Genomic DNA, 23,116 nt, shown 5'->3' on the forward strand with positions numbered 1-23,116 from the left:
ATACCCTTTATTAAGTTCCAACCTTTTAGGATTAAATATAGTGAAATAATACCTAACCAATGCACACTTGCCATGAATACTTAAAGCAAGTGAAAACACCAAAACAGTGAAATTAGAGAACTTGAATTCTATTTTTGTTGAAAGAGCTGAGATAGTTTTTGGCTAGGTGAAGCATACAGAACAGAGCAGCAGTGCTCCTGTCCTCTCACATCTGTGGTACCATCTCTGGAGTGTGTGCATCCTGCACTGCCCCAGGGACTCTGCCTTGCAGCATACAGTTCCTTTCCAATCTACTGCTTTTCTCCAGTTGAATATACAGAACTGTCTTCACATTGCTTTACTGAGCTGCTAGTTTTCTTTCATTTATAAGCATTTTACACTCTCCAATGAACTTTTTCTCAGACTGCAAGTAAAATGGCATAGCATTTTTAACAGCTATGGTTAGGGAGAAATTGACTGTTATTAAGGAGTTTAGACAAATTTTTCACATCGTTCATCTAGCGTGTTTTATTTGACAGTGAGCTTGAAACAAGATTTCCAATTCTGCCCGGCTTTTGGCAGAAGACTTTGTTTAGAAATATCCAGCCACATTTAGAAATATCCAGCCACATTTAGAAATATCCTTGCCACATTTCTTAGCTGCTCTGTGCAAAGCAAATGGTTTTCAGATGTGTTTCAACTAACAAAGCCAATTATGAAAAATGTTCATTTCACCCTTTGAGCTATGAATCAGAGTCAGAAATATGTTCTAAAATTGAGGTCTTTCGGAGGGGAAAAATGATTTTTTAATAAGGCAAAATTAAAGGTGTTTTATACCTGAAATGCAAATTAAATTATTCTGGTTTTGTTAATGAAGACATTTCAGCTCCCTTAAGCTATTCATATTTATGTATCCCACGATGAAATAAAACATACGATGTTCAATTACTCTTTCTGTTAGAATCACTTTTGCATTTGTAGAAGAATAGTTTCCCATAAGAAGCAATTATACCTAGGTAAATAGCAACAATTATGCCTAGTTAAATAGCTTCACATAAAATCTTGACTGTTTAAATGTAGTACAAACTACATGAATTGCATCTTCATTATTCTTGATTCATTTACATGTTACCACTAGCATCAGAAATCCACTTTCTTCAAATCCGCTTAATTCACCCCAATTATCTAGAATAATTTTATTACAGCAATCACTTCAGGTATTTATTCTTTAATTTGGACATAGGATTGAAGGTACCCTTTAGGACAGTTGTCCTGCAGTGAATTTCAGAAACATGATCTCTAGAAATGACCAATATCCAGTTTGTGTTATGAAGTTTTTGTGAGGAACTATTTGTGGTAGTTGATTCTTGTTTAATAAAGGGGCTCTACAGCTGGACTGGGGAGAAATTGTAAAAATTTGAGGCAGTTTTCTCCTCCTGGCTTACATCTTGACATCAACTCGTAGTTTGAAAAATATTTTCTTCTCATTTCCTTGGGGGTAGTTTATATTCTTTTTGGTGGAATGTGAATATCTTGAAGACCAGAAACATTCTGCAGCAAAGTATACATGCTCAGAGAAGGCTTTTTCCTTTCATATTTTGCATCTTGGAAATACTAAGGCAGTTTCACAGCCTGAAAGAGTAATCCTCCTGGAAGTTTCTTAGAGAAATAAGGGACTTACATTTTCCATTGGTAGCTTCATACTGTATTGATTTTAGAAATGTTAATAGCATTCAGTGTGGTCTCCCTGCAATTAAAATTTGTATTTAAACCGATATGAAGCATCGATGTGATTCATCTTTTGTGTGTTAGACCTGCTGTCTTTCTCCTGATGGGTCACTTAACTACCAGTATAGTTCTACCTGTGGTGGCCATGCTATAGTTAATCTAGAAGGAATAGTAGCAGTCATCCTGGCTGCAGTGCCAAAGGCTGTGTTTAATCAGAGGCTGTGTATTAATATTGGTTTGGATTTTGGTTTTTTTCATATTTTGGACTGTAGATTGTTTTGTTTCAGTGGCCTCCCAACTGTTGTACCAATCCAACCATCCCGTACCGTCAGCAGAATATATGGGTGGTTGCAAAGTGGGGGCTTTTCCTCTTACTGCCAAATTGTATTGAGAAATATGCAATGAGAGGGGGTTAGGGAACATAGGCAGGGAGCTGACCTATCCTGAATGTGGACAAGTGCAGGGATTTTCATCAGGTTAAAAAGTATGTTTAATTTGCTATGCCAGCAAGAATCCTGGTAAACTGTGAATGTCCTGCTAGAGTCCAGCTGGGTGATCGTCATGAAATGTGTCGTGGCAGCCTCATGTGGCATGTTGACTTGGCGGTCATGATTGAACTCTTCTATAGGCAGTCTGATGCATATTTACTAAATGAGAAATTTTAAAAAATCTTATCTAAAATAAAAAGGTTATCCTTTCTCACTTCCTTAATTCTCCTTGTGCTGGCATGGGGCATCGACAACTTCCCTGTGCAACCTGTTCCAGTGTCTCACCACCCTCACAGACAAGATCTTTTTCCTAATATCTAGTCTAAATGTACTCTCTTTCAATGTAAACCCATTCCCCCTTGTCCTGCTGTTAGATGCCCTCATAAATAGTCTTGCCCCATCTTACCTGTAAGTTCCCTTCAGGTACTGGAAGGCCACACCTGGGTCACCCAGAAGCCTCCTCTTTTCCAGACTGAACAATCCCAATTCCCTCAGCCTTTTCTTGTAGGGGAGGTGCTCCATCTCTCTAACCATCTTGAGGGCCCTCCTGTGCACTCACTCCAACAGGTCCATGTCCTTCCTGTGCTGGGGACCCCCAACACTGCAGATGGGGTCTCACCAGAGTGGAGCAGAAGGGCAGAGCCTCCTCCCTTGTCCTGCTGGCCAAGGGGCTTTGGATGCAGCCCAGGACACGTTTGGCTTTCTGTGCTGTGAGTGCACATTGCTGGCTCATGTCCAGCCTCTCATCCACCAGCACCCCCAAGTCCTTCTCGGCAGGGCTGCACTGATGTGCTCTTCCCCCTGGATTGATACTGGGGGTTGCCCTGACCCTGCACTGGGGTCTTGTTTAACCACATGAGGTTCCCAAGGGCCCAATTCTTGAGCTTGTCCAGGTCCCTCTGGATGATATCCTGTCTTTCAGGTGTGGAAACAGCACCACTCAGCTTGGCGTCATCTGAAAATTTGCTGAGGGTGCACTTGATGCCTCTGCCTTTGCCATTAATGAAGGTATTAAATAACAGTAGTCCCAGTATAGATCCTCAAGGGATCCTCTAGTGCCTGGTGGGACTCTGAGCCATTGACCACTACCCTCTGGATGTGACCATTCAACCAATTCCTAATTCACCCGACAATCCCACCCATCGAATCCATCACTCCAGTTTGGAGAGAAGGATGTTGGGGGGGGACCATGTCACAGGCTTTACAGAAGTCCGGGTAAATGACATCTGTAGCCCTTCCTTATCCACTGATGTAGTCACTCCATTGTAGAAAGCCACTGGTTGGTCAGGCAGGATTTTCCCTTGGTGAAGCCATGCCAACTGTCTTGAATCACCCCTCCATCCTCCATGTGCCTTAGCACAGCTTCTGGGAGGATGTGTTCCATGATCTTTCCAGGCACAGAGGTGAGGCTGACAGGCCAGTAGTTCCCAGGATCATCATTTCTACCCTTATTAAAGATGAACGTATGGTTTTCATCATACAACAATGATCAACAACCTGAAAAATTGGCACAGGGTGCTAGACAGTCTTTAAAAAAAATCACCGTGGTATAGCCGATAAGAACAAAAAATTCATTATATATATTTTTTTTGTGACAAAATCCATTGGATGTTCTTTTTTCTAAGATGAAAGACAAATGAACTAATACACTGTGGTGTAAGTGTCATCCATTCTTCCAATTACTTTTCAAATAAAAGTGTATTAAAAGAAACACTGATTTGGAGTCTTATATTTGAAATTAATGGTCTTGCAGCAAATATTTCCTACTTTACATGTCTAAACCTTTTCAAAGATAAAGGAAATTAGTGTTGGGGCATTTCATTAATTGGTCACTTTAGCAAGAGGAAATATGGGACTAATTTCATTTACATGGATTAAGAAATGTGTCAGTTTTTCCATTCTGTCTCTCTAGGGCATATTTTTACTGCAAGGCCTGTCATGATGACATCACGGATCCCAAAAGGATAAAAAAATGTGGCTGCAAACGGCGTAAGTAATATTTCTATCCCTCCCTTCCTCTCCTTTTCATGAACTGTTCAGCCCTGAAGAGTACCTGTACATGTGTTTACATGTTTTGCACATTGGTACAGAAAAACTAAGAAATAAATGCATGGCAGCATAGTAAGTGCTATTTGGGTTTCTGAAGTCCGTATGTTTTTATTATACTTCACACCACTCAGACCTGTGTCTTCATTAAAAAGTAAATTAAAGTCCAAAGCTAACAAAACCTGAAGAATTAAGTCAAGCTAGATCTAAATGTGGAGGTTTCTGAGTTAAGAATTAGCCAACAGTGAAGTTTTTCTCTCATTCGTAACATGCAGAAATTAATTTCAATAGTTTTCTGTTAAGTAAAGAACTTCTATCTGTCTTGGTGAACCAGATTCTGCAAAAGAAGAAACTAGGGAATTATACTCTATCATATAGCTATTGAAATAAATTTTTGTTGAAATAAATTAAAAGTTTTACTGGAGGAAAGGGTTGTCTGGAAGAAATTAAATGTTAGCGCCTCTGACACATATCCTCTTTAGCTATAATGCTAATATTAGGTTAAGTTCTTAAACTGTTTGGACAGTTTTTTATGAAGCAGTAATTGAGTTTTCGAATGGAGATCAGACTTTGCCTCTGCATTTCTATAAATATATAGCAGTCAGCATTTTACCTATATATACTTTGAAAGGACCTTTTCCAGGAACTATCACAACCACATTTTGGCCAAAGATGTGTTTGACCCATGCTTATTTGTAATACCGATAGCAAAATGATTTAGGAATCAATTCTCATTGAATATATAAATATTTATGTGCATTCCATGGTGTTCTGCCATGAAAAAGATCATTCAGTTCAAAGTACTGATTAGGTAAATTGAAAGATATCAGAAGAATTTGATCATGCCTATTTTACTGTTACTTTTAAAAGGGAAAAAACTCTCTTATTTATTTCTTGAGTCTGCGTTATCAGTGCACTATTTTAGAGGATGGAAGAAAGCCTAAGCTGAACATTCTCTGCCTTTTGGAGTGCCTGAAATGGATTAATTCTTTAAGATCATTTTAAAAAGAAAAAATTTATCACTGGAGATTTTTTAAAAAACTCCTGTCCTCCAAAACACCAAGAGTGTGGAACAATAGTATGATAGCGAGAAAGCAGCTGAAACTGACAGAAAATGGTATTTATCTTCCCAGTAGCCACAAGGAGAGCAAAGCACATGGAAAGCATGCCTGATGTGGAAGGAATGTATGCATTGCCTAACATATTGGAAAAAAATTGTTCAAGAACAGTTTATCCATGTGAGAATGTGACCTTTGAACTGCTGCCAAAGCCAATGAGTCTGCTGAGTAAGTTCTGGTAAAGCCAGTTACAGATGCCTCAGGGTGCCTGTAACTCTCAAATGAAATCTTTTATCCAAATTACTCAACAGTTAAAGAGAAATATGTTACCTGTTTAATTTTATCTGGTTCTGTCAGGAAAAAAAAAAAGACCTATTTTGTTTCTATTTTCTTCTCTATTCCTCCTTCACATGGTGTATGCTTTTTAAACATGTCCTGCTTAAAAAAAAAAATAAGTCCCAAAGATCTCGCAGTTTAATGTGAGATCTACAGTTTTCATTGTCATGTTAGAAGATAGGAATCAGGAACTCACATTATAAAGGTTAAGAGCCCTTTATTATACATTAATGAGAATCAAAGTAGCTTTCTCAGTACTTTGAGACCTGGGAGGAGACAGGGTATGACCCAGCCAACACAATGGGTATTGTCAGCAGTAAGGCCATGGAGAGGCAAGAGTAACAGCTTCTGTAAGGTGCAGTCGGAAAGGTTACAAATGGCATGGTCACACATATCAGTCCAATAAATGAAAAGGTGTTGGGCAGATAACAAACAGAATGGTTGAGTTAGTGAGGCAGAAGAAAGAGGTGGCTGTCCGAGCTGGTTCAGTGAGCACTGAACACTAAGGAGGGAATGCTCTGAGTCAGGTGAAAAGTAATGATCAGTGAGAATAAAATCTTAAATTTCTCTTTCATTGTCTCCCCTCTCCTCAGTCTGCCCTCTCTCCTCCTGTTTCCTAGGCATGCAAGAGGTAACAGATACCATGATAGCAGGGAGCCTTTAGTAGAGCTGAGAACAGCTTTCAATGAGGAGCATGCTCACAGGTGTTAGAAATAAGGCAATTGCTTTGCTTTTAAAGAGCTGTCAGTCAGCAGAAAAATTAAATGAAAAATTTCATCAGTAATTAGTGATTTTTGGTTCTCAAATTTGGTTGACAATTTTGAGATCCCTTTTATGGGATCTGCTTTTTGGGTTTGGTTTTGTTTTTAAGGTAAGTCTTAAGTGCAGTCTGTTATTCACATAAAATGTTTTAGCTTTCAAATCACTAATCACTTTTGAAAAACCTTAGATGTGTTATCCATCTGTAAATGATGCAAATCATTGGTCTTAAAAATGCAGTTCTAACCAAAACAAAGCATAAATTGAGAAAACTTTTCCCCTGTTGAGTTAGGAAGCTGTCAACTGCTCTGTCAACATCTAATAGATCACTATGTCAATTTGATTTTCAAGACATTGCACACATATGTATCTACACAGATCTATATGATAAATAACATACTTTAATGAGTGAGTAACATAGTAATTAGAAGCAGCAGAATGTGGAAAATATGTAAGATGAAAGGAAAGGCTGTATATAAAAATATTGTAACATTCAGGTGAATTAAATGTGAAAGAATGTCTTTACATGGAAAACTTAATTATGGTGGCATTAATTAATGCAGCTTCCCATAACACTTAAAACCCACATTCTTTAGTAATGTATCTGAGGTTGCACTTCAATTTAGATACTTTCTGAATATTAGCTTGGGGTATTGTTGGGGTCTAAACGTGAGTCTGACCTACATAGCCATTTGTCCAAACTTATTAGGCCTAATATTAATAATTCAGGGAAGATCAGTACTTTCTACAAGGCCAGGGATAATTCATGTAATCCTGCTTTTGTTTTGCAGTTTCTTTGCCATCCTTTTCTCCTTACCCATCCCCACTCCCTGAATAACACATAAACACTGATGGCATATTTTCCAAAGAAATACTTGTGTGGGAATTTTATTTGCAGATTGTCAATTTTTTTTTAATGTTTTCAATCTCTTTCCTATACCATTTAACTGTAGTTTTTGCAGCAAGAGGCCAAATATATGTATATATTTATATAAAACGCAACCACGTTGGGATGAAATCTCTAAACTGGATGACCTGTTCCTCCTGTTTCTTCCATTTTGTGCAACAGCTGTGGTCTAATTATCTATATATTTTTTCCAGTGACAGTGCTTGCTGTGAACGGTGGGGGTTGAACCCCAGAGGGGACATATCATGTGTACGTTGATGTGTTTGAAGGAATTTCTTGTAATCAATGACAATTGACAAACTTTTGATTTATTTTTCCTCTTGCTGCCTTGGAACACGGCCCCTACTATATTTTAACTGCACACTGATAGTGATCTATTGTGAGTAAAAATGGGTTCCCTGTAGCCCAGAGTGCGGTCCAACCTGTCTTTCTCTAGCAGAGAGTATTTTTGTTCAGTATTTTGGTTCTTTTCTTTATTTATGTTGCATGTAGCAGTGACGTCATACCCACAAGTTTCTCATCGTTTACACCAATGGAGATTAGGGTGACGTTGAAGAAAATACAGCAGTTTCCCCCTCTTCCACCTATTTGCCCCTTTTTTCCACAAGCTCACATTTTATCCCTATTTGAAAATGAGATCTTGGCAAAAGTTTCCTTGAAATTATTCTAGAGATATCTCATGAATTTTTAGGGATATTGGTTAGGCTGGGGTAATTGCCACTATAGCACTGTTTGCCTGGTTAAGTACAATTCAACTGTCAGATCCTTGTTCAGTTTTTTGGTACTTTGTCCTTTCCATTGCACAGCTGACACAAAGAGTAACACAGCAGTTTTTTAGTGTCCATATCTAACTTTTTTCTTCCCAATGACGGAAAAAAAAAGAGTTATGGGGGAAAGCCAGACAATGAATTAAAAATGTGGCATTTAATGTATAAACCCAGAGATATCTTCAACAGGAAACAAGCTGCACTGATTATTTTCCTGAGCTTGCTGGTCATTAGTTACATAAGAAGACACACACTGACTTTTCAGGACCTTAGCTGTAAGATTTTACATTATTATTTTATACAGAATATGAACTTTATGGACCACTTCATGTCAATCTAGGTCATACCACTTAGAAGTGTACAGAATCTGTGAAGGCTCTCGTCAGCCACTTTCAGTGTGTACACTTGTGGTAAACACAGCATTGGGGACATGGAAAGAATTTGCTGCCTAGAAATACAAGTGTTGCAAAGAAATGTCCTGATTATATGGGCTTGTTCTTTCAAAGAGCAAGGGGAATCGAGTTATCTCATAGCTGCAGTGCGGAGTTGCTGTGCCAGATTGAGGATGTAACTTTACTGTGTAACTGCAGCTATTCTAAGTAAAGGAAGCCATGAAACTTAAACATTTTACTAGGTGTTCTGAATTTATTGTGTGAAAACACTTCAGGTCTTAATCAGGATTGAGATATTTTTTCCCTCTCAGCTCTATACACTGTAGGACCTAGCAAAGAATCAAGGAAAAATTTATGCTCTTGATAAAGTGGTGGCCAACTTGAAATTATGGTGGCCTGCATTATGATTATCATTTTTTACTATTTATTTTATTGTTGTGCCTGCAAACTACACTAAAGGATTGAGATACTGTTGTGGAAGAAAATATTCAAGGATAGAACAGAAATTTCTCCAAACATCTTTTTTAGCCAGTAGAATGACACAGCAGAAAGATGAAGCAGCATGAAAAAGGCACATTGTGAAACAGGTCAGCATGATAAGAATCAATAATAAAACATAACCTAATTTCTATGGATGAAATGGTGAATCCTATTGACTTTGAGGCGAAATGCTGGAAGTAATCTGGATTTATCTGAAGCAATATATTTATTTCAAATATGATCCTGTGTTGAGACCTTTCTGAACTAAAGAAATTTGTTTAAATAGTAATAAATAAACAAATAAAGAAGTTATTCATGCTGTGAAAGAACTAGAAAAGAAAAGGTCATGTAGTTTTGATTTGGTTTTTTCCATTTCCCCAATAGCTTCAGTTTGTTCAGCAATGCAGTTTGCTTTGTGAGTACACTGGCTGAGTGTCTTCTTTGAGGTAATGAAAGAAAGGTCGTGATCAGATTTGAAAATTAAAATGAATTGGTCTATAAATGTGCCATTACATCAAAATCCGTGAGTCATTCTTATATCTACTAAAATAGGGAAAAACGTCCACTCAGATCTCCTGCTGTTTTTACAATTTTGACATAGAACAGCACCATGTGAATTGGAGCAAACAAGTAACCAGTTGTCTTTGATGGCAAAAATTGCAAGACAGTAAGCAAGCTCACTTTTTTTGTCTTGAAGTTGTCTCGTAAAAATTAAATAATGGAGAGATATCCTTGCCTGTTGTGTTAAGGTCAATAAATTCTCACAAATAGTTTAAGGTACACTGCTGTACTTTTCAGGAAGCTGAAACTGTGCTGGGGGAAGTCCTGTCTGTGTTTCAGTCTCATGATGCTAACCAGCATTGCTGAGAGGCGATCACATCGGTCTGGTCGCCCTTTAATGCTGATGATTTTTCACTCATAGTTTGGATCATGAGAACTTGATGAATTGAAATGACACTGTGCATTTCCAATTCTAAAGTGTATTGGAACATTTTTTGTACCATTCGGTGGTCAGGAAACTTCCCGTTCCTACTCCTAAGCAGCTGCTGCCTGAGAGAGATCCACTAGATGTCCTCGGAGCTCCACTCTGGCTAGGGCTGAGCCCAGGGAAAAGCGCCGTAGTGACGGGAGCAGTACCAGGATGGGGTACAGCCTATGGTTTAAAAAAAGAAAATCAGGAAAGAAGAAGGGATACTTTGTTCCGCTTTCTTTAAAGAAAAAGAAAAAAAAAAAAAAGAGAAAAAGAAAAAGGAGCTGTTCCTTGACATTTTAGGGAGAGAATAATCTGAAGTTTCCTTTGCTTATTTTTGCAGCTGGAAATATTTCCCATTACTGTTTGTGAACTCTAAGTAACACTTCAGATCCAGACAATCTACACATTTTAAGTGTACTTTTTTGACTGTCTGAGATCAGAAAGTAAGGTATTGTGAGAAGCTTAGACATCTAGGGACCTATTCTTTCTTCTATAGAATGGAAGGCTACTGCCTTCTGAGAAAAATTACATCTAAAAGTTTCTAAAAGAATTTATTTACTTTATAAGTAATTGAAAGAAATTTTTCTCTCCTTTTTCTCTTAATGAGTAGTTCATATAGGCCTTGTTTTGTAAATTATTTAAACAGTCTTATCTTCATGTCCATTAAAACTTCCCCTGATATTTTTACTGATTAGTTTACAAATGCTGTGTGATTGTCATCATATTAAGTAGAAGGATCTGGTTTTTTTTTTTTCTATTTATTATACAATTGAAAATAGGGAAGTAGTTTCCTTTATGTCCCAACTTACATTTTCATCAGTATCAAATAACAATTCTATTTAACATTTATAACACATCTAGGAATACAAATGAGTTGATTCTTACACAGATTCTACAGGTGTCAAATAAATTTAACACTCACCCAGAGGCTGTTCTTAAGGTCCCCCTGTCTCTCTGATGATTCCCATTTTCTGTTAATGTTTATGGAAGTTTTCTAGAAAATGCTATGTGTGTGGCTGAACCATTTAAAATCATTTCTGTCCTGTCTTTGATCTTGTCACTAGTCATCCCTACTAATAATGTGTGTTTTGTTTTATTTAAAATAAGTATTGTATTTGGTATGAATGTAACTGACTATAAAGGAATGAAGAGTAACAGCATGTTTTCTTTCCAAAAGTTATTGGTCTGATATGCAGTTGCTTATATACTGGTTGAAACCCTTATAGCAAGTCCTTTCTGCTACTTATATTTCCAGGTCCAAGCCTGTTTCCTGCATGTAAATGATGTGAAATATTCAAATGATGATGCATGATCTCCAGAACAACTGACAATAATAGTTAAAAACAGTCCCTGAGGGGCATTGCTTTTGAGAAACGCCATCATGTCCTTCCCCTATTGAAGAGAAGGCCTTAAATTTCCAACTTTATTGGTTTAAGTCTGATGAAAATGATACTGAAAGTTTTCCTTCCCAGCCTTCTTTGCCCTTAAGGATGATTCTTTTTAATTTTCATAAATGTGTCCTATCCTATTATTGACTGTTGACAAGATATGGCCGGAAGTAAATGAAAACCAGGGACTGTTACTAACCAATGACACAGCAGTTGAGAATTCCTGAGCAGTGTGTTTTGCTACAGTGTTTGATTAGAAAAAGTCTTTCAAAACAGCTATAATTACAGCAAAATGGGCCTGCCTTTTACCTCACCTACTGTTAGTGTGTCTCACAAATGCCCTTTATTTTTCTTTCATTTCCTTAAAAAATAAGAAAGTAGGCATACTGGAAAGACTGTCACACCTTTGGTAACTTATTTCACTTTTCTTTTGCTGTCCAACTTTTCAACTTTAAAGAACATGTTGGGAAGAATTAGACAGAGGGAAAACATGGGAAAATGCTGTTTTGAATTTTCTGTGTAGTTTGAATGTGTATGCATCAAAAGCTGCAGTGGAAACCTTCTTACTAAAAGCCAAGCTCTGAGGAATGATGTACCATGCAATGAACAAGCCTGATGCTGCATGATGAATTTCTGAACAGCTGTAAGATAACTCTACTAGGATGCTAAAAGAACATGGCATTAGTCATATGAGCAGAGTTTTAGAGGAATGGAGTCGCTGCTGAAGAGATCACTCATTCATCTCCCTCAATGCCTGTTTTCCACAATCATAATGTTACCCTTGCTTGACAAGTACACTGTATGGCAAGCCATCAAGGCCTTAGAACAGGACTTGACCCATTTGAGTGATTTCAATCCCTCTTTCCTGGTGACTGTGGGATTAAGAAACTGGAAAAAAAAATTCTTTTAAATTTAATGTCATTATCATAATGCAAAAAAGACATCCTAAACTGAAGGTACAGGCCAGAGAAACATTACCTTTTTTTTGCATTCACTTTTAAGGTTTTGTTTTTGCCTGTCAGTGTTGTTTTGTTTTTAGTATAATTGAGTCAGTTCAATCTAAACCATTACCAAAAGTTGGTTCAGTGCAACATGTGAAACAATCTAAATGGCCTTTGGATTTCTTGAGACGTAAACATACCTGATTCAGATGACATAAAAATTGCAGGATGGTGATTATACGTGCATTTATGAAGTAGGATGCTGTAGATTTCCAGAAACACATAACAAGGATATTCGGATGACTGAAAGATAAAAATGTTTTGTCTAACCTGTTTTGGAATTAACATGTAGTTCTACATTCAGTTATTTTGTTCTTGATTGACTTTTGTATCCAGAGCAAAAAACATGCCAATGATTGGTTCAGCATGTTTCAGTGGACCAATGCTTTGTGTCCTTTTGGTGATGCCTTATTTGTGAACTGATCTTAATGTCAAGCATATTTACCATTTTTAGTTTTGTCTCTTATATGGGCAAATTTTGGTATTCTGTCAAGAGTTAATTTGAATTCCTGAAGATACAATGTAAGCAAAGTAATTTTTTTGGAAAATTTTATTAGTATCTTGTAACTCTTTAATAATGTGTGATTAATTGCAGTAAAGGAGTTCCTTGGCACAGTTTAATACAGACAAATTGTTATCATACATTTAAGAATAAATATATTTATATATGTATATATATGTGTGTATATGTGTAATGCATATGTGTGTATGAGCGTGTGTATGTAAGAATATATGTGTATGTGTGTTTTTGTGGGTGTATACATACATATATATATATTTATATATAAAGAAATCTCTGATTTTTACAGGAAACAGGATAGACCAAAAGTATCTAATGGACTAGCAACTGTTGTTGTCACTTTAACCCAATGGTATTAATTGTGCCAAGGGAAAGCTATATTCTTAGAATTCTGTGCTTTTACTGTGTTCTATTTTGATCCAAACACTTGACTGTAAACAGTAATTCTTCCCCATGACTGCGGTCACCCTCTAAGACTGAATAGAAATAAAGAGCAATTTATCTTTTGCCCTGCTTCTAATGTACAGCCAAAGTGTTATCAATAATCTCATTGCATTTTTTTTTCCTGGGTCAAGACTGTTAACATTAACTAAGGCCTGTATTAAATCCCTTAAATTACCTTCCAGCTGCCTTGTTATATATATAACCTTGCCATTAACCTGCTGCTCTTCCTCTCCTCCCATCCAACACATGGTTATAGCCAAGATGTCCATCTACAAGAGAATGAGACTGGCATGTTGTTTTGATTGCGGACGCTCTGAGCGTGACTGCTCTTGCATGTCAGGCAGTGTACATAGTAACATGGACACCCTTGAGAGAGCCTTCCCACTTTCTTCTGTCTCTGTTAATGATTGCTCCACCAGTTTACGTGCCTGTAAGTTTTAACACCAACACATGCTGTTCCATGTCTGTGGTGTCTGTGGTATCATCCCCGTCTTGTGTCGTGCATTATAGTCTGTGAGTTTTACTGGGCTGATGCTTTTTTAAAAAATCAACCCCAAATTTGATTACAGCTCTGTATTTATATTTCTGTTTTTATTTTTAATGCAAAAAAATGTAAATCATTATTTTGCTTTGTGTGCTCTTTATGAAGCATCCTCTTGCAATAGCCTGCAGGACCTTAGTACTGCAGTGTGGTGACACCTTTTCTATTTGATTAATACAATACAAATTGTCATTAATTAAACAAGAAGTGCTTCAGTGGATGGCCAGGCCTGTGTCTTAATCTGTGACTGGTGCCAAGTGGGTAGCTTTAATAATGCTGGCACTAAAGCACCAATGGGCAGTGGATAAATATACAGGATAAAACGTAGTAGCTGAACTGTAGTAGCTGGAACTCTATTCTGTGCTGCCACTTTTATCATTAATTTTTTTTGTAACCCTTCTCAGTAAGGCAGGGTTTTCCATCTAAAACTGAAACCACAGAAATGCTTGTACTTTTTGTAGTGCTTTTTAGAAAAACTAGCCTGATGCAAATCCCTGGGACAAATGTTTTGAAATTAAATGTAGAATATGTTCCATAGGACAGTAACATTTTGGAACATGCCCTGAAGGTTTTTTTGAAAGATCAGAGTTGAGAGGGGAAAGACAGAGAACCTAGAACAATTCTGCATGGCCATTAATTCTTTGGACAAACTGTAGGGACTCCAAAGCTTGGATTATCATTGTGATGTCAACAACTGGGGAAGATTGTTAAATGGCTTTTTTGTTTGTTTGTTTGTTTGTTTCATTTTCTTGTCCTCTTTAGCTATTCTTAACAGGCAAAACTATGTCTTGGGACAGGAGCAGTTTTCCTTTCCCTACCCAAATGGCAAAGAAAAGCTATAAAATTGTTCAGGTACATCTATGAGTATACATTGGGATTTTGATCAGGAAGCATGTCCATTTTACAAGGCAAGTCATTATGGATGAAAGTGCCTTCCACTATGAAGAATATGATGTAGTTAGTAGATTATGCACCTGGTTGTCTTTTGGTACCATAGGTATTGCAGTATGTAGTCCAACTGGTGAATGACTTTGCTTTAACTATTTTGACTTACGAACTGTTTTTCCAGTCACAAATATAACAATCCTATAATTGTTCTATTTTTTTGTCTGAAGACTGTGTTAATTAAAAAGTATTCTAATAGGATTTCTTGGAGATTTTACCAAAAATCATTTCTCTCTATTGGTGTATAAGCACTCTGAACATCCTAGTTATCTACTTGTTTGCAACTCATGTATCACCGTAAGGTGGATGGTTTCTAGTTTTAAGTCCTGTTCTAAATCACAGGAGGTTTTATCCTTTAAAGTGACTTTTATCAGGGTAAAATGTAGCAAAACATATTTTTTTAAGAAAAGTGAACATGAAACCTTCCTGTATTGAGAATTGCTGCAGGCAGTTTTTTAAGCACTGCAACAGCCTCAGTTACACAGTGTGTGGTAGAGTTTGTATGAATACGGACTGGTACAGAGAGTATGGGGCTGGGTCCTGGCACTGGTGTTAACAGCAACCAGATTAGGATAAATTAATCTGTCCCCTGCAAGTGGGTAGAATTTCTGCCATTAGCACTGCTTGGCAAGGAAAGAAAACTAATTTGTAGGTTTACTATAGCTTTCAAGTCCACTTAAGACTGTACAGAGGCAGATAAAGTAAACATTTTTGATTGTGTTGCCTGCTGAGCCAAAACCCTCCACAATAATGGTATTATTTCCAACAAAAGCCAATGCTTTTTGGGAAACATGTTAGACCTATGTTATATTTTGAAGGATAAGTGATATTGACAGCTTTGAGGATTTTTAGCATCCTATCCTTCAAGGGCCTTTTCCCCCCTTCATCACTCCATCAAATCAAAAGAGATCTCAGTCTTCCCCTTGTGAGACTAGTCACCTTTGACTGTTAATAATAAGTACAAAAATCAATACCAATTCACACTCTTTGCAAAGCAGCATAAGCCTTTCTTTTCCAATTAAAAAATATATATACACGCAACGTTGCACTGGCAGGGCTTCAATAGAAATCAGTGTGTTTTCTTTGCAGTGCACAGGGGTCGTATGATGCCCATCTTGACAGAGCTAGTTAGCTCAAAGAATGGTGGGGAGAGTCAGCTTTTCATTAAATATGAGCAGATGTGAAATGTAGAGTGTTTGACAATTAGAAATGGCAGCAGCAGGGCCCCAGAATCAAAGTGAGGTCAGATTGGTGGATCAGATTACCTCTCTTACATTCTTTAGTTGTTCTGAAAATCATTTTGAATTAGTGTCAGTGGAGCCATGATGGGTTTTGCCCTTTGTCTTTTATGCTATGACTGTATTGTTTCCCCAGACACTCATTAAAGGTCATTATACTATTACAGGGCTTGCTTTGGTCGTGGTGCCCCAGTTCAGTTGGTTTGCTTCTACAATTGCTTAATGCACTTCTTTCTTTCTTTCCTTTTTTTTTTTTTAAACTTTTGATTATAAAGGCAGGGTTTTTTTCCAAGGTAAATAAAATCACAGACCACTGTATGAAGCTTCTTGAAACAATGAGTAGTTTTTGTAAGAACTAGTGCTGTTCCTAAAAATCAGATGTTGAGTAGAAGATATCAATTTACATATTCAATGATGTACACAGGATTTAGTCTACTAATTGTATAATCTGCAGAGAAAGTAACACTTGCAGTGTATTTTCCACTGTGAATGAGTCTCTCTGTTATTATATTGTTGTTTCTACTTTCAGCAAATGAAAATCATGTCTTGATTAAGTATAATTACATTAAAAGAGCTTTTGACTTTATAGGCTGTTTTCTGGAAAATTGCTTATAATTCTTCTAAATGTAAGGAAAGAGAATTTTAAGTCTTTTTTTGTGTCTACATTTTTTCAGGTTTAGCTGTATTTGGTAGATTGCTACATGAACAGCAAATGGTCCAAGTACTTTTTGCACTGTAGACTCAAGTCAATTAGAGTGAAGAGAGGCACTTAGCCACTGAAAAACCTGAGGTGGTTTATACAAAGAAATTATCTTATTAACAGTGTGATGTTTCTGCTTAGGTCTGTGCCAAGTCTTGGGGGATGCCATTCAAATAATTAATTGATACAGGCAGAATCTTAACCTGAACCATTTAATTTCTGTGTTTCTTCATCACCATATGGCTGTGCTTCTCAGAAACATGAAAAGTTCATGTTCCTAAAGGAAACCCTCCCTAAAGTTGTCACTGCACCCACTGCCATGGGAATGTAAATTTCCAAGGATATTCTTGATATTAGGCCCAGACATATCTAATTCAGCTTGTAAGAAAACATGCTTTGGCATGCTCTGATAGTTCTGAGAAGCTTTGTGAGAGGACTTTTGCTTTGGTGAATATCAGGGATCTCTGGAGACAAAGGACAAGATTAATTATTACTGTATTTTGAATTCAGGGTTCAGCCCAGACTCTTAGACATCTTACATGGAAAGACCATGCTAAGACAAGTAGGAGAAAGCTTAACTTTTGAAAGTAGGCAAAGCATGTATGTACCTGTGTGCCAGACCCGGTTTAAAGCCATATATTCCATATAGTCTTCTAGTGTCAGCACATGTTTTATGCTGTACAGACAAGTTAGCAGCTGACTCTTTCTCAAAGGACCTAAAATCCCATTCTGCAAGATTAGGTGAACATTTTGGGTAAGGTTGGTAAACTGCACTGAAACTATATCTGGCAATGTGACCTTAGCAAGTTAGGCCAAGAAAACCTCCAGCTTCTTCATTGACCTGTGTTACTTTAGACTCTGCCTGTGCATCTTTGCAACTGAAAAAGCCAAATTCTATACTGAGAGCTGAAATGATGTATAACTTACTAATTTATCCAGAGAGATGAATGAATAGCACACGCAGACATTGGTCAGCATATCTAAAACCAGTTGTACAACTATGCTTGGGCTTTCTAAATGAGTTGACAATTATTAAGTCCCAGGTTCCTGAATTACTGACTGAAAGGCCAGCATACTCTTTATTTCTCCTAGAATGCAAGAGAGTATCCTCTGCTTTCTACAGAGGATGTATCCTCTGCTGTTCTAACCTACTGGTTCTCTAGTCCTGCTGTAGTAGCCAAGACAAGAGCTACTTGCTGTCATGCATGAGTAGAGGTGAGGGAAAGGCAGGTATGTGACCTGTCAGGAGACAACTTTCAGTGCTAGAATCTTCTGTTCACCCCTTAGCAACAATGGTTTGCCTTTTACAGGATGTGCATACCACCTTGTAGTAGCTAGAGACTATGAGATGCTCAGTCCAGCTATGCATATAATGACATTTACCTTATATTTATAATGCTCTAATTATGACAAGGTGGGGTAGTACCATTGCTCTCTCCCACTACACACCTTTTCTGAGCTGTGAGACTTCTTCAGTGGCCACAGGAGGGAAGTAGACCTGTTTGCTTTGAAAACCTTACTTTTGCATATGCTGCATAAATCCTTTCTCTTTAATATGACCCACTGATCTCTCTGTGGTCACACTGTCTCATCTTTGTCCTGTATAAAAGGCCAACATTATGCCTTTAATGTTTTGAGGAAGAAGAGATTGAAGGAAGAAATAAGCAATTTGGTCTTGGAAATTTAAACAATTGGGAAAGACAGATGCTCTCCTTTCTAAATGGCATAAGGTCCTAAACAAGTGATTATTATCAGATTGTTGTGTTTTTTACAGTTCACTCCTATGGAGTGACCCCACCTCTGTATACTGGACAATGAGAGCACACCATGTTGTGTAGCCTAACTTTTTTGTTTGTTTGTTTAATGAGATTAATGAAAATGGAACATTAGAATGAGACATAATTATTATTGGTAATAATAAATTACCAATAAATTGGTAATTCAGAGGCACAGAGAATATAAATAATAAGCCTGGGAGTGAAATATTAATTTATGTAAAACTGGTTCCAAATATTGTCCTTTTAGGGTGACAGTTTTACTTCAGTTATGTTTGTTTCCATGCATTCAGTGTTGTATTTATGAAAACTGATATGACTATGATGGTTCTTCTAAATACTTCTACAAGACTATGTTTTGCCTTTCAAAATACTGAAAATAATGTAAAAATGGATATCTGTGTTTATTTTGGTTACCAGTTTTTTGGAAAAAAATACTATTTTAGATAACTCAGTTAAGATACAAGTCCAGTACAACTGAAAAAGAAATCAAGCATACACATCTTAACATAGTGTCTGTTGCTACTGGGGAATGAAGGGAATCACCTTCCTTAGCCATCTTCTCAGAATGAACCACTGTCAAGAAAGCTGGTATTGCTGAAACTGGACAGTGGGCTTTTAAAGTATAAAAACAGAAAATGGAACAATTGAAAAAAATACCACTGTGGGAGAATCTTGTGCTTTTCTATAGAGGTTCTTATGGTGTAGCCACTGTCACGAAGTCAAGCTCCATAGCCTGGTACTGGCAAATCAGAAGCCAGACACCATGAGATCTGCTTTCCTGGGACTGAAAATTACTGTTCTACTTTCAGACTTAATTTATATCTGCAATTCTGCATAGCCTACTTTCTTTCCATCTTCTTCTCCTTGTTGCAGTCATACAAAGATGCTGGTGTTTCCACTAAAGAAGATAGGATGAATTGTCTCAATAAATGCAATCACAGTCTTAACTAGCATTCAAGAGCTGCTTGCTGCAACAGTGGTTTCACTGAGCCAACCCTTTGTCTGCCTTTCTTGCCCTCTTGATGTGCAGCCCTCCAGGTGATCCCTTCCTTGATGCAACTGTACTTTTCTCTGTATTGATAACATAGAGATAGAAGCAGTGATCAGAATGGACTGGTATATGCCCTCATGAGTCTCCAAGTATCTAAAGGGGGGGAAAAAGCAACATGAAACAATAGGTATTTTGCAATAGGTGACTCCAACTGTGTAGTTTGGCTCTAAGACAAAAAATCAATCCCTTTTATTGTTCTATACTTTAACAGAACCTGAGTGCTGCTAAATTATTTAAGCTTCTTTTGGGCATAGTATGAGCATATAGGTGAATACTGAGATGTAGAAATGCAGTAGTAGAAAAAAAACCAGAACAACCCCTCCAAACCAAGCTGTTTTCAGATGGTAGAATGGTAAAAATGAGACAATCTTGCTTATTGCTAGATTATATAAATAATGAGGCATGCACTTTTTCAGATGAGTTTTGTGATGCAGCATATACCCCTATGCTGATGAGAGTGAGCTCTGCCCAGTTTGTGATGTCTGTAATAAGGAGATAAACTCTCACATTGCTGTGGGATGGAGGCGCTGCTAAGTTTAGCGATGAAACCTTTGAAGAATTGGAGTAGTGGGGGAAGGAAAGATCAAGAAGTCTGCATTTAATTCCTTTAGGCCTTTCTGTTGAGTAGTAATTCTTGCCAGGGTCACAGGAAGGGACTAGTGAGTGGCTTGCTTTTATGGGGACAAGCTAGGAAAGGTGCTGTCTGTATCCTGTGGAGTGAATTTAGCAGAGGTTCTTATGCAAGGTGACATGGAAATTATGTTTGCATTTTTAGTTCCTGAGTGTGGCTGGTTGTCGTGAAACTCACCATGACAGTTTCTTACCACCAGGCAGCAGATTCTTCTGTTACCTCCTTGGTGTGGGACAGATGCTGGCCGGTTAGGTCTCCTTCTCTACTGCTTCCGAGCTATTTCAAGCGACAGATGCCAGAGCTGGCTCAGTTTCAGCTTGAGCATTTCTGTCATAGCCCTGCCTTGAGCCCAAATTCTGACCTTTACTATATGAAGTAAAGTATTTATGAACAAGCAGTGGCTTGATCCAGAGCAGGCTGAGAGCAAATGTCAAGTGTCAAGTCAGTCTCCTGCCTCCTTATACCACCTGCATTGGGAACCTGGATTAGACCCTAGACTACAGCATTGACTGCCTTAGGCTTTATGGGTCTGGAGAGACATAACTTATTAACAAAGAGTTATTAAATTTTTATCAGTTTTATAACGCAATGTAAATGCTTTCTATGAATCTACATTGTATTCATTATCATTTAAAACGTTAATTAAGTCAAAGATGCATTTAATTTAGTTCTAAATGTGCCTTTGGGAGGAAGCTTTTTAAAACAGCTGCAGGATTGAGAAGCTCATTGATGCTGGGAAGTTGTTAGTACCATTTTTCAGGATAGGTCCCCCAATTTGATTGCCATTTTGACTCTTAGCTAGTTTGTGTGGATGTTATTGGGCAAGGTCTCAAATTAATATTAGAACAACAACAGCAGAAAGCTATCAGCTCATGTTAATCCCAGAGACAATTTGATATGTAATTCATGTTCTTTTCTAATTACTTCAAAACTAAAAATTTTGATTTGTAAACCCTGTACATCTCATACTCTTGTTGTAATTTATTTTATTTTTATATTCTTATTGTTTGGCTCTTTTTATAATTCAAGAAAAAAACATGTTCACTGACTTGGAATATTTCCCCTCAGATTGAGAGAAAAAGAAATGTTCTGACCTAGGTCTTACACATTTCATGTAATCTGAAGGTATTGTAGTGTGTAGAAGGAGGTGCTCATTGAAGTATACACTAGTATAGTTTCAACATATAAAGCGGAATGCAGTTTAGTAAAAAACCTCCTAGAATGAAAGCCCTTGCATTATATATAGCAGTGTTTTTGCTTTTGATGCAGTTTCATGTAAAAACAGGAGAAAGATGGAAAAAATCAAACACAGTGGATCCATCATCTGATTATTCCATGAGACCCCTGGCATATTTGATGCATACCTTCAATCAGGTCAGTAGTGACATTAGTAGTCACTAATATAAATATTATGTGGCTCATACTTCTAGAACTGGAAGCAGGGGCAGCCAACCTATTTCTTACCTAGGCTAGGAGCATCGACTGAATTAGAACCAGAGATCTTCAGATTTTATCAAGGTCAGAGTGGGTCCAGCAGAGTGGTTCAGCCCCAGTCTAGAAGTCAGAAGCAACTTACAAGACAATTTTTCTGGGTCTTTGTATTTTCTACTGAGTACCTAGAACCTTCTGGGGTATTTGCATATGCCAGGAAACACAACCTCTTGAATTATTTATGTTCTGCATGAAAAGAGGAGACTGTTGTCATGTAACTCCATATGTGGTTCTTGAAGTGCCACCAAACAAGCACCCATGCTGTATTGTTGCTTTGATTTGGGTTATAGTAGACAGGAGGGAGTTGGACAGAACACATGAGGAAAAGTTTTAATTTATTTTTAAGAAATCATAAATATATTTATTTTAGTATGTTAGTTCTTAACTGTTTGATAATACCCTTTATAATACGTTAAATGTTAGTCATCCTTTCACTTTTTGAGACTATTCACCAGCTTCTTTTAGCATTCTTTTTTTTATAATACAATGATGTATCTTTCCTTATGATACTTTACTTATTATTGAATGCTGTGAGTCTGTGATTCACTTATTATCAAAGATTTTAGGGAACATCATGTGTGCTACCTCACACAGACATGCTTCACTGATACTGATCAGGTCTTGTTAGTACAGTACTATTATTCTGAAAAGGAAGGGTGGGAAAAGCCTTATTACTGTGTAAGATGTGTCCAGTGTTATCTGGTCAAACACTCCTGTGTGCATTTTAGTTTGACTGGAAATTTTACCTAGGCAAATGGGAAACAAAAATGCCCCAAGGCAAAGATCCCAATCTTGACTGTGCCACCAACTTACTACGTGACTATAGGTCTTTTTCCCCTCAGAGACTGAAAATACTGTATTCTTAATCTATTATTCTATATTATTACACTGTGTGCTAAGAAGTGCTTTGAGATCTTTACACTTTGAAGTCCTAAATACAAACCTGAATGTCCTTTTGACATAGTTATTCCCCTTCAGAGGCCAATTTTCAGATTTTCTGATCTTTGCTTAAGAAGAACATAGATGCACAGCAAGAACGAGAGGAGAGTGAAATGGGGTACATGACAGAAAGAAGGTGTGGAGAAATTACCATAACTGCCTTGCTGCTGTCTAATTTAGAGAGGTTTAGAAAGGGTATACTATCTGAGAGGGCAGGAATAACTTGGGTTTATCTGCATCAGCAGAGAACTGTCTCTGCTGCCATATTTTTTAAATCATCTGAAGTTTTTAGCTGCTTCTGAACTTTAATTGGAATGCAGAACATGTTAACTGTATAGAACAACTGAAGGAAATCCAAAAAATCATTATAGCATCTTTGTCATGCAATTTCCTTTGTTCATTCTTGCATAAAAGATTTTGCTTGCGCTAAGCATGTTCCTTTCTCCATTCCCATGTTCCTGACGTTATCTGCACACTCTCACTCAGTGGTGTTATATGTTCCCTGACACAGCATGTCTGACAATATGGAGAGAGAT

General features: G+C 37.4%; 1 protein-coding gene across 50 annotated transcripts in view; it reads left to right on the forward strand.

The window, feature by feature from the left end:
• The window catches only part of KCNMA1 (potassium calcium-activated channel subfamily M alpha 1), a 439,385-nt gene that overhangs the window by 334,256 nt on the left and 82,013 nt on the right, over window positions 1-23,116 (forward strand). For 18 of the 50 annotated variants that reach the window (XM_042018566.1, XM_042018577.1, XM_042018578.1 and 15 more), the window contains one exon: window positions 4,108-4,184. In XM_042018566.1, coding sequence (XP_041874500.1) covers window positions 4,108-4,184 — 77 coding nt within the window. Of the gene's footprint in view, window positions 1-4,107; window positions 4,185-5,374; window positions 5,528-7,671; window positions 7,681-13,522; window positions 13,697-23,116 lie in introns of all 50 variants that reach the window. The other 32 variants (XM_042018565.1, XM_042018576.1, XM_042018574.1 and 29 more) reach the window with 6 other exon arrangements.

This window comes from Corvus kubaryi, unplaced genomic scaffold (genome assembly GCF_017639235.1).
Source record: "Corvus kubaryi isolate FWS band 111438036 unplaced genomic scaffold, C.kubaryi_AGA036_p1.0 138, whole genome shotgun sequence".
Lineage (NCBI taxonomy): Eukaryota > Metazoa > Chordata > Aves > Passeriformes > Corvidae > Corvus > Corvus kubaryi.